Here is a 14,027-nt window from a genome sequence, read left to right on the forward strand (position 1 = left end):
TTCTCAAGCATTTCAAGTGGTTAATGACATGTATATGAGTGAAATCAGTCCGGAATTGCATGTTGATTTTCATTGCTGCCATTTTATAAGCTTCTGCCTTGAAGTTCTTGTCTGGCTTTAGCCCAGCTAATGCTAATTCTGCAAGATAAGGAATGAGAACGTCATAGTTCTCTGTAAGCCAAAACTTATTAGCCACACCTCTTGAGTTCAACCTTGTCCCCAGGACCGATTTCTTATAAGCTAATTTTTTCCCTTTTTTCATTGGTGAAGTGTGCTCCTCACCATCAACGTCATGAATAACCTTCTCTGGTGAATCACCAGTGTTTGGTGAAAATTGATTAGGTCCACTACTTTGAGAACTGACTGTGGGAAATAGCAAACCTTGTGGACTGCTTAACATGCTCACGTATGACATTGGTTGCTGTGTCATTCCACCATAATTGACATCGTATAGTGAGAATGGTGAGAATGTATGACGGGGTGAAGAGAAAGGTTGTGGTTGAACAGGCGTGAAGTTCATGTTTATGTTAGCAGTTGGATTTGGCGGAGCATTAGAATGAGAAGGCAGGGGCTGCTTATCTGCCTGATTGTTAACCATACCTAATATATATTGAACAAGTAGACATTATTATTAAAGAAATATAAATCAATATATAATATGCATGTATTTAGCAATTTGCGTTAGAAAAGGAATATATGAAACGCCTACATGTATAGAAACAACATGAAAAGAGAGAAGATGATAATCGTAGTAATGTTTAGTACATGCTAAGAAACATTAAAATGGATAGTTGCGAACAGTAAGAAAATAATACAAGTTATTACATCGAGATAGAACAAACATCACATTAAGCTAATCCACTTTCCATTGTGTTACCACCATTATACTTTGCACAATAATCCACCCACATCGCCCAAGCAATTTGATCTCGTAGCTCCTTCCATTCATTTCTTTCATCTCAATCCTCTCTCTGTGTCCTAGTTTGAGTATAATCCACCACACTTGAGTCATCTTCATTTGTCACTTCCCCATTATCTTCATCAATTTCTATATTTTCATTTAAAATATCATCATCTGGATCTTCTATAGCAATGAAATTGTGTAACACGGTACACGCTAGTACAATGTCCACTTGAGTGGGAAATGGATAATTTGGCTTTGCCGATAGTATTTTAAACCGGTTCTTCAATATACCAAATGTGCATTTAATTTTTGATCTTAAACTGGAATGCCTTAAATTGAACAACTCTTTTCTATTCTTTGGTGTCCTACCGGTGTGTTCTTATAAATGACATCGTACACCGCGATATGGGGATATGAAGCCTGGCATTGTGGTGTATCCAACGTCACATAGGTAATATTTACCTACATTAAATAGAACAATATCTTCATATCACACTATTGATAAGTATTTAATTTTTTTTTTAATTGTGAACAAGTAAGAATTAATACCATCATAAACTCGAAGCCCGTAAGGCTGTGGTCTCGACAAAGCGTCTTGTAATATCCTATAGTCATTTGCTGCTCCCTCACACCCAGCTAGGACATAGGTGAATAGTTTATTAGGGGTGCATGCTGCTAGGACGTTTTGTGTCACACCTTTTCTCCCTCTAAAACAGGCAACTAGGTTACTGGATAATACCGCGTCAACGTGTGTGCCATCTATCATACCAATGCAATCCTATAAAAAAATATAAGTTATAAAATATTCAATAAAATACATATTCACTTAAAACAGATGTTGAGGTGTATGTATTATTTTTACCTTGAAGTAAGGAAAATAATTTGGGTTGTTTGTAATCTCTGCAGGAACTTCATTTGGAGCTTGCTTCATATAGCGATCACGTAATCCATTCATTGCTTGTAGGACTTTATTGAAATACCTACTCACTGTTTCTCCCGATCTTATGAACTCAGTCCTTATTATTCTATTTTTAGTTTTATGCCCCACTATACTTAGGAACATAGCGAGTTGTTCTTCGACTTGAACATGTCTGGAATCCTCTAATAAATCGTTTTCTTTCATTACTTCAGCAAGTTTAAAAAAGGCACTCGGTCTCATTCTAATGTAAGACCGGCAACTATCACTATAGCCTTCCAATACACGTTTGAAGTGAGCTTCTCTGCAATAATTTTTTTTTGATTTTTTCCTCCTTCGTACAAGATGAAATTGTCTTGCGCTTAGCATGCATTCTCAGAATACATGTAATTATTGTGACCACCGCAGACACAGTTGTATTAGCACAAATCCTCTTTAATTATTTTTCATCTACGTTATCCATCTAAATCCATTGTAAAATTAGCATATATTTACAACTTAACAGTAATAATGTTTGGAAACTAAAGATAATTAAATAACTAATAAAAATATTGAAATCGTAAAACCATATATCTACATATCCACAAATCTATATCAAGTAGTGAAACAACTATTTCATATTTTGCACCCTAAGCATGCACGCTGATCAAACAAATATAATTAAGGTTTTCATTCCATGGTTTAGTCATTTGAAGGACTGCAATAACAAAAATTCCAGAGAACCGAAAATTAATAATCAACTATATACCAAAACCCTTGTTTCATGAGAGATTAGACATGTAGATGCCAAGCAGTTGCGAATGAAACCCCACCGACAAATAATTCTACTAAAATCAATAATCAACTATATACCAAATGAAACCCCACCGAACAATACCCTTGTTTCAATAATTAAACATATACAAAAATCAATAATTCCACTACCAATGTTAATTTCCTCAGAGCAAGCACAATGAAACAATCACATTAAAAGGGATAAAATGATTTATACCTGCAGATGCCAAGCCGTTGCGAATGGAATAATTCAGAAATTGATGTCGTTGCCAACAAACCCCACCGGACAGAACAACCAGCAAACCCAAGAACCCAAGAACAATATCAAAGAACAACGAGAGAAGCCAAGAACAATATCGAAGAACAACGGGTCGCGGGAGAAGCCGAGGCCAAAATCTAGGACAAATCCACAAACCGAACCCAAAAACAATATCAAAGAACAGCGGGAGAGGAGGCGCGAAGAAGCTTGGGGAGAGGCGGGAGAAGAAATGGGGAGTTGCGAATCCAGATCTAGGGTTCTAAGTCGAGAGGTGTCAGAACGATGTCAGAATTCTCGCCCAAATCCTCTCGAAAACCTCCGATTTGGGTTTCTATAAAAAAAACCCTTACTGTTGCACCTTTATGGATTTTGTAATCCATAAATTCTTTCCCAGACAAACTCTAGAATAGGATTAATAAAGAATCCAAATATTATACTTTTGCCACTGTCAGATCCAAATACCAATCCTTTTCTATAAATTGGGTGAAACAAACACCCCCTTAATACATGAGAGTTCCTTACATGAGCTTTATTTTATTTATTTGGCCTTAACACAATTTTATCTTGGAAGAAAACCCAAAAAGGAGCGTAGACGAACGCAATTTTTCATAGCAGAGTTCAGTACTTCACAGACTCCCCTTCAAGCTCTCTCCGTCCCCACGCCCTGAAGAAGTGTACCTAATGGCCGACGCAGTGAAGGATCTAAACTCGACGACCTCCACTTCAGAAGAAACCCTAACCCTAAAATCCCCCAAATCAAAGCTCCGTTGCATCGTAAAGCTAGGTCTCTACTCACTTCCCCCTTTCTTCTCCCCCCTCTCGCTCTCCTACCTCACATCAAATCTACTTGCAGGTGGAGCTGCGATTACGCACAAAAACGAGCTCGAGAGCATAAATGAGGAGAGTCTGGGAACGGTCTGCTCGCAGCTGCGACGGGCAATGGTGTCTCCGGAGAGTTCGTCGCCGGCGAAGGTGGTCGGAATGGATTGGAGCAGGCGAGGTGGGGACCCGATCGTTTCGGATGTGGATGAGCTGAGGGGTTCGGATTTGGGGTTGGATAACAGCTTCATTGTGGTTCACGGAGCAGGTAACCTAAAGTTCGTATTGAAGTTTTAATCTTTATTGGGACTAGAGACCAAAATCTAAGAACCCTAATTAGCGATAGAGCATTGGAAGAATATTGTACTATACTCAACTGTGAATATATTGAATTCTATGAATTGTCAGAAGTATGTGGGATCCTGTACTAAGTAGTGGTTTGGCTAAATGGACATTGCGAGTTTAAAATCTCATGTTCTCCTATATTATTACCCCTGCAACACATTAACAGCTTATGTTCTATTGTGAATATAGTGTTCTAGTATTACTTTATCTACACACACACACACACATACATATATACATATACATGATTTGTAAATGTTTGTACACACTATTAATTGAATGTATGCAAATCATCAGTTGCAAATGCATAAGTTTTCACAGAAATGCAAGTAAATACAATTCAACTCGTAATCAACAATAATAATAACGGTCAATTTGAGCATGTGATTCAATAACCTGCAGTTACATTTGGCATTAGGGGTTAACTTGTGACCTTCCTGTTCTCAGTCCTGCCAATAAAAAAGCAGACTAACGTAATCACGAGGACATTCATGAGAGTAGACTTATCTCATGATACAGATTAAATAGGACTAATAAAAAATCAGGGTTAAACAGAGCTCTATCAACAACAACAGGAAGATAGAAAGGAGTCAGAACCACATGAATCTAATCTGTGCAGTCAAACCAAGAAATAGGAAAAAACTATCACCTATTCCTCAAAATCAATATCCTGTCACCCAAACCCCCTTAAACCATTATCTAAACAAGACCTGCGAGATTAACCTATGTGATCATGAAAAACATAATTAAATACCGGCTGTGAGTTTGGAGGGAGAGTGTACTAATGAATTTTAGTTGAAGAAATACAGCCAAATTATAACTTTATATATAGAGTTTAATTTTTGATAAAATTGTTGAATTATATTGTTTTTGTGAGTCCTCACTTTTAGGTATCTCTCCTAAAAAGTTATTTGCATATCATCTAATTTCTGTCCAAATTATTCCATATTTGATATATTTTTAGAACCTATAAAAACTCCCCATGTCATGAGAAAATGAAGGGGGTTATTGTCCTTTTGTTTACTTTTGAAGAGTATTTATGGATAGGTATTGACTAGAGCTTTGGTTTATCTTATATAATTACCTTAGGATAAGTGGTGGTTACTTGACCCCTTTGTCCACAGCTGACCTGACATTCACATTTGCCTAGAGAAATTTGAATGCAAATCTGATTTAAGATGCTGACGCCAACCTTGCTAATAGATGGGCTTGCATCATCAAGATATATAAATTTCTACTTAAGCATGCGAAATGTTTCGTATGTGGGTATATAGTCGGATGCATTGATCCTTTAGGAGAAGTATTGTACTACCAATACTTTTTCAATCATTCTATTATTTATTATATATTATAGTCTTACTAGATTGCTTTCTATTACTTGTAGGTTCTTTTGGCCACTTTCAAGCTAGCAGATCCGGTGTCCATAAAGGAGGATTACATCTGCCTCTTGTCAAGGCTGGTTTTGTTGCTACTCGAATTTCTGTGAGTGTCAATGTCACTACACTCATTTTCTTGCATATAAGACTTCAATTCTTTATGTTCTTGTTTGTTTATCCCTTCTGTTTTATCTTTTTCCTATTTTTCTTAGTTATGATTAATTTTTCAAATTTCAAATTTCTGTTAGTAAGGTATATTAGATCTAATACAAATTATATAAAAAAAATTAAGTTACTCAAACCATATGTTGTGCTGCAGTAAAGTGTTGTAGTGGAGAATGTTGCATTTTATCTAACACAGAGCTTCCTTTTAGATGAGCTACATGTGAATATTGGTAATTGCGATCGAACCTGCTGTTACATTCTGAATATGACACAAAATTTAAGAACAAATTAAGTGCTGTTGGTTTTTTTTAACTGAGGTTTATTAACTCTTCCACAGGAGAACTGTCACCTGTTGACACGTATCAAAGATCATGTTTCTGGCTCTGCCATTGTTGTTACATACACTACCTTTTTAGATTTTTATATTTGTCGAAGAGTTCTATCTTGTCTTTTAGTCCTCTCCGTATGCTTATGCTCTTATTTATGTTGTAAATATGTCAGCCTGCATTTTGCAAACTTTGCAAGTGTATTGGAGCCATAGGCTGATATATGATCATCAAGACAACTATATGATTTGTATTGATTTCTGCATATAGAACCTTTTGAGCATTGTTTCAACTCAAACTCCAGCTGAGAAAACATGGATAGAGAAAACAAGGAGATTGATGAAGCCCGAGACAAAATATGCAATTTTAATCTGAAGAAAAAGAAGCTACCTAGACATGAGTCCCTTTTCCTCATTTTGCTGATCCTGTTAACAATTTAAGTGATCTAGAAGAAGGGAAGAGTTAAAATATCATGGGTGCATTCTGTGTAAATATATGTGCATATGTAGTATAAAGACCAAGTATCCTGGTTGTGACAAATTAATTGGTTGAGAGAAAGGGAGGGATAAAGTCCGATGTGGCTACGCAACATGTACATGTGAGATTCTGTGAAAGTTAGGTGATCTAGTAGAAATAGTCTCCTCCAATGTACTAAGTGTCAATCTCTGTTTTGAAATGGATAATTCACACCATTAAAATGTATCTCTGCCATAAATATACATGGACAAGAAGTTATTTGGGTTTTGGATTGAGACTTACCATGCATGAAGTAGTAGCAAAATCAGTGATGAATTATGTGGACGATGGTTGGAGGGAGCAGGTTGAGTTTAAGAGGCGATATAGACGTACCACCCTCCGAAACACATACACACACATAGAGATGAACACCCACAAATACAAGATATACACCCACTCAACATTTGCACACACGCAGAGGCAGTGAGGTAGAGGCGTCATGGGTGCGGGGTGGAAGGGGATGTGTCGTTCTGGATTCTTGTTCCAGTTATTCTGTTATACATTAAACAGTGTCATATCTTCTTATGATCCAATTCTTACATATAACAACACAGTGGTTTAGTTATTCAAATGTGTTTTCCCTCTTTTACAAAGCTTATATAAAATAAGAGTCATTATCAACCTTGGTGTATCTTTGTCAGTTCGCTTCACAACCTAATCTTATTCAATCCATATGATTAGTCATGATGCGGTATCCGTTTTTATAACATTGATCTAAGCCTCATCTTCAACATGGAAATATCAATTTCCTAAATATAGTTTATTATCAAACTGATTCTTGCTTATAAAAGGGATGTAAAGGCATAATCTTCTTAAGGTTTCTCTTTCTGCCCCTTCTGACGCACCTTCATTGGCTCATCTAACTAGATGGCTTACAGCTTCATCTGATCTCCACCTTTAATAATTATTTCTTTTTCACATTTCGGATCTATTTCCTTTTATTTTCTTTATTGCTTATGTTTCTTTCTGATATTTACAGGTGACATCACTCAACCTTGAAATTGTGAGAGCTTTAGCACGAGGCAAGTTCTCCTTAAAATTTGAATTGTCTTCATTTTATGAAAAACAACTTTTACTCCTGAGGAAATTTATTATGCCATCCTGCTTGATTTTGTTGTCGAAAAATGTTTTTGGGTTTCTCTACCAATGCTTAGTTTGCCAAAACCATCTGGATTGCAAATAAATTGCTACATCAGCTAGGCTATCATTAAATTGCTTATATCCAAAGCTGCTGAATGAGGGGTCTAAATTCCATGGTAGCTTCTTGTTTATACTTGGGTATAGCTGGAAGATGAAGCGTAAGATAACTAATGTGGTATATCATCCTGTTGATTGACCAATTAGGTAACAAACTGGCCTTACTTATACTGAAACACAATTACTTTAGAGGATGTCTTCAAAATGATGTGATATGACAGTTGTTGCTCATGTAGCATTTTATCTTTTACATGGCACATAATATGACGGAAAGTGGGAAATGATGATATCGAACTCTGTATGCCTTTTATTAATTGCTTGTCCCATCTAAAGCTTTATACGTACCACTGGATGATAGAACCCTTGCCTTTACAAAAACCAAGACATTCAAGCTCATTTTGCTTTATTCTCCTTAAGATTATAATCTTAAAGTTTCTTTAGATTTTGATTACTATCCGTATCTGGATGAGATCCCGTTTGTGCCTGCTGCGGTCTAAGGTTCAGTAATATGATTTAGATGAAGGGATACTGCTATTTCAAGATCTAATGCTAAAAACAATGAGACTGAGATGTGCACTGAAAGTTCTAAGAAATTTAAGTTGACAAAGGTAGATCAGGATAAGCATATCAATGCAGGAACCTTATGTAGGGACTGCTGACATGTGGTCAGAGGCAGGGGCCTTAGTTAAGTAGAAAGTAAGGAAGAAGCAAAAATATAAAAGTTGTACATTATCTCCTTGGAATATCACTTTGAGTGGCAAAAAGCTGATATACTCAACAAGGATTATCACATGGGGAAAAAGAAATTCCTTGTTAACAACTGATTGGAAAGTTGAAGAGCAGGTTTTAACTCTACGCTCCACTAGTGTAATTCTCCTTTATTGCATGGTCAAGAAGGATGGTAATTCGTTGTATTGGGTCCGTAAAGGAAATGGAAAAGTTGCACCCTGACTCCTAAAAAGGAAAATGTAAAAGTAAAGGTGATAACATCTAGATACAGACTCAAATTAATTTGAACCTGAAAGCTTATTCTTTTTTTCATATTTTTAAATGGTCTCAGATCTTTACCATCACCTTATTGGCCCACGCTGTAATTCGTTTAATACTTTTATCTGTTTGAGTCGGGAAGGGATTATAGTGTTATTTAGCCATGATAAATCTCCAACAGTCTGAAAGAATAGATGAGGCGATCTTTATTCCTCTTGGACAAATATATTGCCTTTGTCCATGGAAAAGACCTTCAGTCAACTCATAAAAGGATAGGTCATCATTTTGGGCATGTCATTGCACATATATACTGAACAGAATGCTACTGAGTCTACAGATGAAAAGTGAGCTTTCTTGATTGGCAGTGTTTCTGTATTCATCTAATTTTCTATTTTGCTTCTATATCTCGACATGATGTATATCTGTACAAAATAAAATATCCATACATATATACGCTTATGACACATTTTCCTTTCTTTCTCATCTATTGAAAGAATTGAATGGCTAAGGGTCTGAATGAATTAAGTAGTTAAGTTCTGCTGTATCAAGTGTCATTCTGCGATCTTATCAGGATTCCAAATCCCTTTACTACTATTAGTCTACCCGCAATTAGACAAATAATAGCAAATCCTGGCTAAAATCTGATGGCTTCTGATGGTTAGTCTAAAGTACAAAAAAAATTAGGGAATGTTGCCTGATAAATTTTATTAGTTCTCTTGCAGAGGGGATACCGGCTGTTGGGATGTCACCATTTGCTTGTGGATGGTCAACCCGTGAAAGAAATGTCAGGAGCACTTGTGATGTCTTTTTATTAAATTGCATCCCATTTGTCTTATATTTTAAACATCCCTTTGTGGGAACTGTTAATTCTAATATATCAGGGATCCTGCTAGAAATAAGTTCCACTTTCATACAAAGGCTTCAGTAGCATGGCCATTTCATTTTCTATCTTTAAACTTGCGATGTGAAATGAGTGCACAATCACTACCAGCTCATACTGGCACCTGTTTACAGATTGCTTCTGCTGATGCTTCTCAGATTGTAGAGGCTCTCCAAGCTGGTTTTGTCCCTGTAAGTTGAAAATTGGCCTAACTTCTGAGCTGTAGAATTTGTTGCGAATATAGCTGTTTGCTTTTTCTCCCTTATTAAATACAGTGCCTAAGTATGGCATAACAACTCTTTGTGTGGCATCAAATTATCTTGGGCATGCATTCTCAAGTAAATGGCATCGACTTTTAGTGATGAGCGATGAATACTACTTTTCTTGTAATGATAAAGTAGTAGCAAGGTACATCATGAGAGATTACCCTGGTTAAAAGATAAGTTTGTTGGCAGGCTTGTTTATTTTGATATTCACCATTCTTATTTACATTTAACCATTTAGTTCATCTTGCTAACTAAGGAACAAGCTAACAATAAAAAAAAAGATGACTTATTTCTGACGCAAGCAACCGGTACATCTGTTTCCACCTTTGGTTTCATCTTTACACCAGTTCAAGTACTTTAAACAAGTACGATAAGTTTTATGATGACAAACTAAATAAATAACTGATTCAAAAAGTCAAACGATATAAAATTATTGTTGCTGACAATGTACTGCAAGTTCACGAACAAATTGCTTATTATTCTGACATTTTTTCTGGAGAATCGTAAATGGCATCTATTCATGGTTTTTGATGTTCAGAGTCACAAAGATGCCTTTCTTATATGTCAGGGCTATCCTAGGGATTTAATGTATTATAGCAGGCATTGGAGTTTCTCTCTTTTTCTTTTCTTCTTTTTTTGTTACTGCATTTTTACTGTTTCCACTTCACTCTACATGTATCTGCTATTTGTGGTTTTCGTTTTGACCTTGAAATTTAATACGGGATTGGCATCATAGGATGGCTTGTGTTCTTTGTTGCTATTTGTTGCTGCTACTTAGCTCCAGTGACTTATATGATAACCCTTCTTTTTAGGTTTTGCACGGAGATGCAGTCATTGATCACACACTGGTTAGTTCTTCAGCTTACATGAGCGATCACTTTGTTCTTTCCCCCCCCTATATGCGGATGAATATGCTGGTTAATGCTATGACTTGTCTGGTGTTTAATGCGTTTGTGTTTCTTTACTTGGTTTTGACTGTTAGAGGCAATTAACTTTACCAGGACTGCACTATCCTAAGTGGGGATGTAATCATACGTCATCTTGCTCAGCTACTAATGCCAGAATATGTTGTATTCCTTGTATCCTTTCCACATACGCAGCTATTAATGGCAATAGCTACAGTGTTCTGGATCAGAAAATAAGCGCATTGATACTTTAGTTGCTAACTAACTGCAATTTATGTTGTTTCTTGTGCTTGCACATGTATCTGTTCTATGATTTAAAATTTGAAATTTCAACTCAATTCAAAGATTACTTCAGTTTGCATTTCGGTTTCTGTTTATTTGGATGTTTGGCAGTTCCTAAGTGAAATTTATTTGCTAGGTTTAAAGATATTTGTTTATACTATGTAATGTTTTAGTTGAATTATGTACCGCCAAAATAAAACATGCATTGCGTCTATTCCTTGAAAAGTTTGTACTCAAATCTATGTTGTCTTCCCTATATCTTAATCTATTAGACAGATGTCCTAGGGGTATATGATCGGCCACCAACTGATCCAAAAGCCATACTCCTCAGAGAGATTGGTGAGTATTCATATCAAAGAATTTTGTTATGTTTGCAATATCCTTCCATATTAACAAACTAATCTTTCCTCTACAATATCCTATAGATGTCCTTTTTTTCCTTTTTGAAATTTGATGGAAAGAGATGCCACATAAACTGGCTTGTGAATATGACAGCTGTAGGAGAAGACGGAGACTGGTCAATTGTTAAGCCCACACCAGATCATATGAAAGGAAAAGGTGTGTTCATGATTGCCCATGGTATCAATGAAAAAATTCATTTAAATAATACGTTTGTTTGTTTCAGTCCCCTACTTTTAAGTAAATGCTTTGTGCATTAAAGCAATTTTAATTTCAAACCTTAACCAACTCAACCCGGTAACCTAGCATATTTGCTTTCACATGAAATATATTATGTCTCAAATTTACAAGGCTTCATTAAGGTTGCCTAGAATCCTGTCACCCTCCTTCTCTTGATTCTGTCTATTTTTATATCCTAAAATTGGTATGTCCTGCTGGCAGTTGAGATTACAGTTGCTGCCCATGACACAACTGGAGGGATGGAGACCAAAATACTAGAAGCTGCTGTGATTGCTAAACTTGGCGTCGATGTTTATATCACAAAGGTATGATCTTGTTTGCAAAAGTAGAGAGGAAAACAAAATGCTTGATGATTCTAAGTCATGAAGGATCAAATATGCAGGCTGGTACAGATCACTGCCGAAGAGCTTTGAGAGGGGAGGTTCATGATATTCCAGATGATTGGCTTGGAACCGTCATCCGCTCTAAAAGAAAATGATGTATCAAGAAGCTAATATATGCAAGTTTAATGAGCTGCTGACATTTGGTTGATATCGTTTCAAACATGTAATGAGGACATTTTTTTGCTCTAAAAGTAAATGATGTACCGAAACGCTAATATACAGTAAGTTTAGTGAGCTGCTCACATTTGGTTGATATCATTTCAAATATGTGATGAGGATACCTTTTTGTTTTGGACTTTTAAGGTGGTTCTAATGGATTGATTAATTGGATAATTCTGCCGTTGTTGGGAATGTAATTGATCTTTTTAGCAAAATTGATGTTGGAATGATGGGTTGCGTGTATTGTTGACTGCTTGGATTTGGTGTCATATATTCATGCTAAATATTGTACGTGACCTCTGTTGTGTGGTTGCATTGTGACTCTTTCCTGAAAAAAATTGAGAAGCAATAACTTGGCATGGGTTGCACATCAATATTCACCCAATTGATAGTTTTTATTAATTAATTAATTGACAAACATCAATATGTGATTACATGAATATAAGAAATCTATCCTCTAAAATTAGGATGTTTCAAAATATGGACACAAATGCTATGCATGTATATAATTACATCTAATGTTTCACGATGTAACTACCCTCTCCTTTTTTTCCCCCACTTTTTTATGGAAAGAGTAGTATATTTATTGACTTTGCTAATCAACTAAAGCATCGTTTGCCAAAAATTGAGCCATTACATCCCACCAAAATTAGCGACCCTGCCAGTGACGTTTTGGAAAGAGATCCAAAACCATTGAGCTAATATAACCAACAAGCTCAACCAAAAATTAGTGACCATCCCATTAACAATTTTGCAAAGAGATCCAAAACCGCTTTGAGTTATTTGTGCGGATAAAATTTCAAAACACACCCTTTTNACCAACCTGGTTTCTGCCTTAGGGCTGAAACCAGGTCGTTTTTTACAAAAAAAGTTTCGAAACTTCACGGGAGTTGAACTCCCGTGAAGTTTAGCAATCATTTAATTAAGCTGCTAAACTTTTCACGGGAGTTCAACTCTCGTGAAGTTCCACAGCTCAATTTTTTTTTAACTAAGAAACTTCACGGGAGTTCAACTCCCGTGAAGTTTAGCAGCTATTTAATTAAGCTGTTAAACTTCACGGGAGTTGAACTCCCGTGAAGTTTCGGAACTTTTTTTTTGTAAAAACCGACCTGGTTTCAGCGCTGAGGCTGAAACCAGGACGGTTTTTACAAATAAAGAGGAAATGGATTGTTTTTTGGGAATAAAATCGCAAATGGGACGGTTTTGAAAATTTGTCCTTATTTGTGCATCACAAAACTTTCAGTACAAGTTAAAATAAAATAAAAGTAAACTATAATAAAATAAAAGTAAATAAAAATGATTGCATCAACTCCTAGACTCTTAGTACTATATTTTTGAATCATGCGGGGACAATATTAATCTTGCATGCATAATTTTCTATACTCTCACCCAAGTCAACTATGAAGCTGCGTACCCTCGGCATGATAATACCGTAATTGCCGTTTGTGATTGCAATCGGGTGGTGGTGTCTTACATCCACAATCTTTGCAAATATAGCAGGTGGAGATATCCGATTGAGCTGTCAGACTAACTCTTGACTTTACCGATAACAAGAAGAAAGGAAATGATTTTGTTTTTCAATCAAACGCCGCATTTACCTTGCATACTAACATGGATGTGAAAATCATTTTCAAGAAAAAAAAACAAGTTACTTATTTTCAATTTACTTTCGAACAGCCAAACACCCCCTAGATGCAGCACACAATGAATGTGTTTGGCTACTTGCCCCTTAACCAATTAGAGGGTGGATCAATTCCTATCCTGGATAAATGACCAAATTTGAACTAAAAAAAAAATCAAATCTAGAGTTAGCCCGAGCTTACCCAAATAACATTTTGACTCCTTTAACAGCTTAAGCCCTACTGACGAGGACGGTGGGAAAATGCCAAACATTCCCCCAAGATCAACCGCATCGACGACACAGCTGGC

General features: G+C 36.2%; 1 protein-coding gene across 3 annotated transcripts; it reads left to right on the forward strand.

The window, feature by feature from the left end:
• On the forward strand, positions 3,378–12,313 carry LOC109849095 (glutamate 5-kinase). 3 transcript variants are annotated; one of them, XM_020418884.1, is made up of 12 exons: positions 3,378–3,637; positions 3,707–3,940; positions 5,402–5,499; positions 7,380–7,422; positions 9,307–9,368; positions 9,599–9,655; positions 10,543–10,578; positions 10,713–10,809; positions 11,194–11,256; positions 11,413–11,475; positions 11,758–11,861; positions 11,939–12,313. In XM_020418884.1, the coding sequence occupies exons 1-12, from the start codon at positions 3,535–3,537 to the stop codon at positions 12,032–12,034; spliced, it is 1,056 nt and encodes a 351-aa protein (XP_020274473.1). In that variant the 5' UTR covers positions 3,378–3,534; the 3' UTR covers positions 12,035–12,313. The 3 variants fall into 3 exon arrangements, with proteins under 3 accessions (XP_020274473.1, XP_020274474.1, XP_020274475.1); XM_020418885.1 differs by having other exon boundaries at positions 3,379–3,637; positions 10,732–10,809; positions 11,190–11,256; XM_020418886.1 differs by lacking the exon at positions 10,713–10,809 and having other exon boundaries at positions 3,379–3,637; positions 11,190–11,256.

Source organism: Asparagus officinalis, chromosome 7 (genome assembly GCF_001876935.1).
Source record: "Asparagus officinalis chromosome 7, Aspof.V1, whole genome shotgun sequence".
In the NCBI taxonomy this organism is placed as follows: domain Eukaryota; kingdom Viridiplantae; phylum Streptophyta; class Magnoliopsida; order Asparagales; family Asparagaceae; genus Asparagus; species Asparagus officinalis.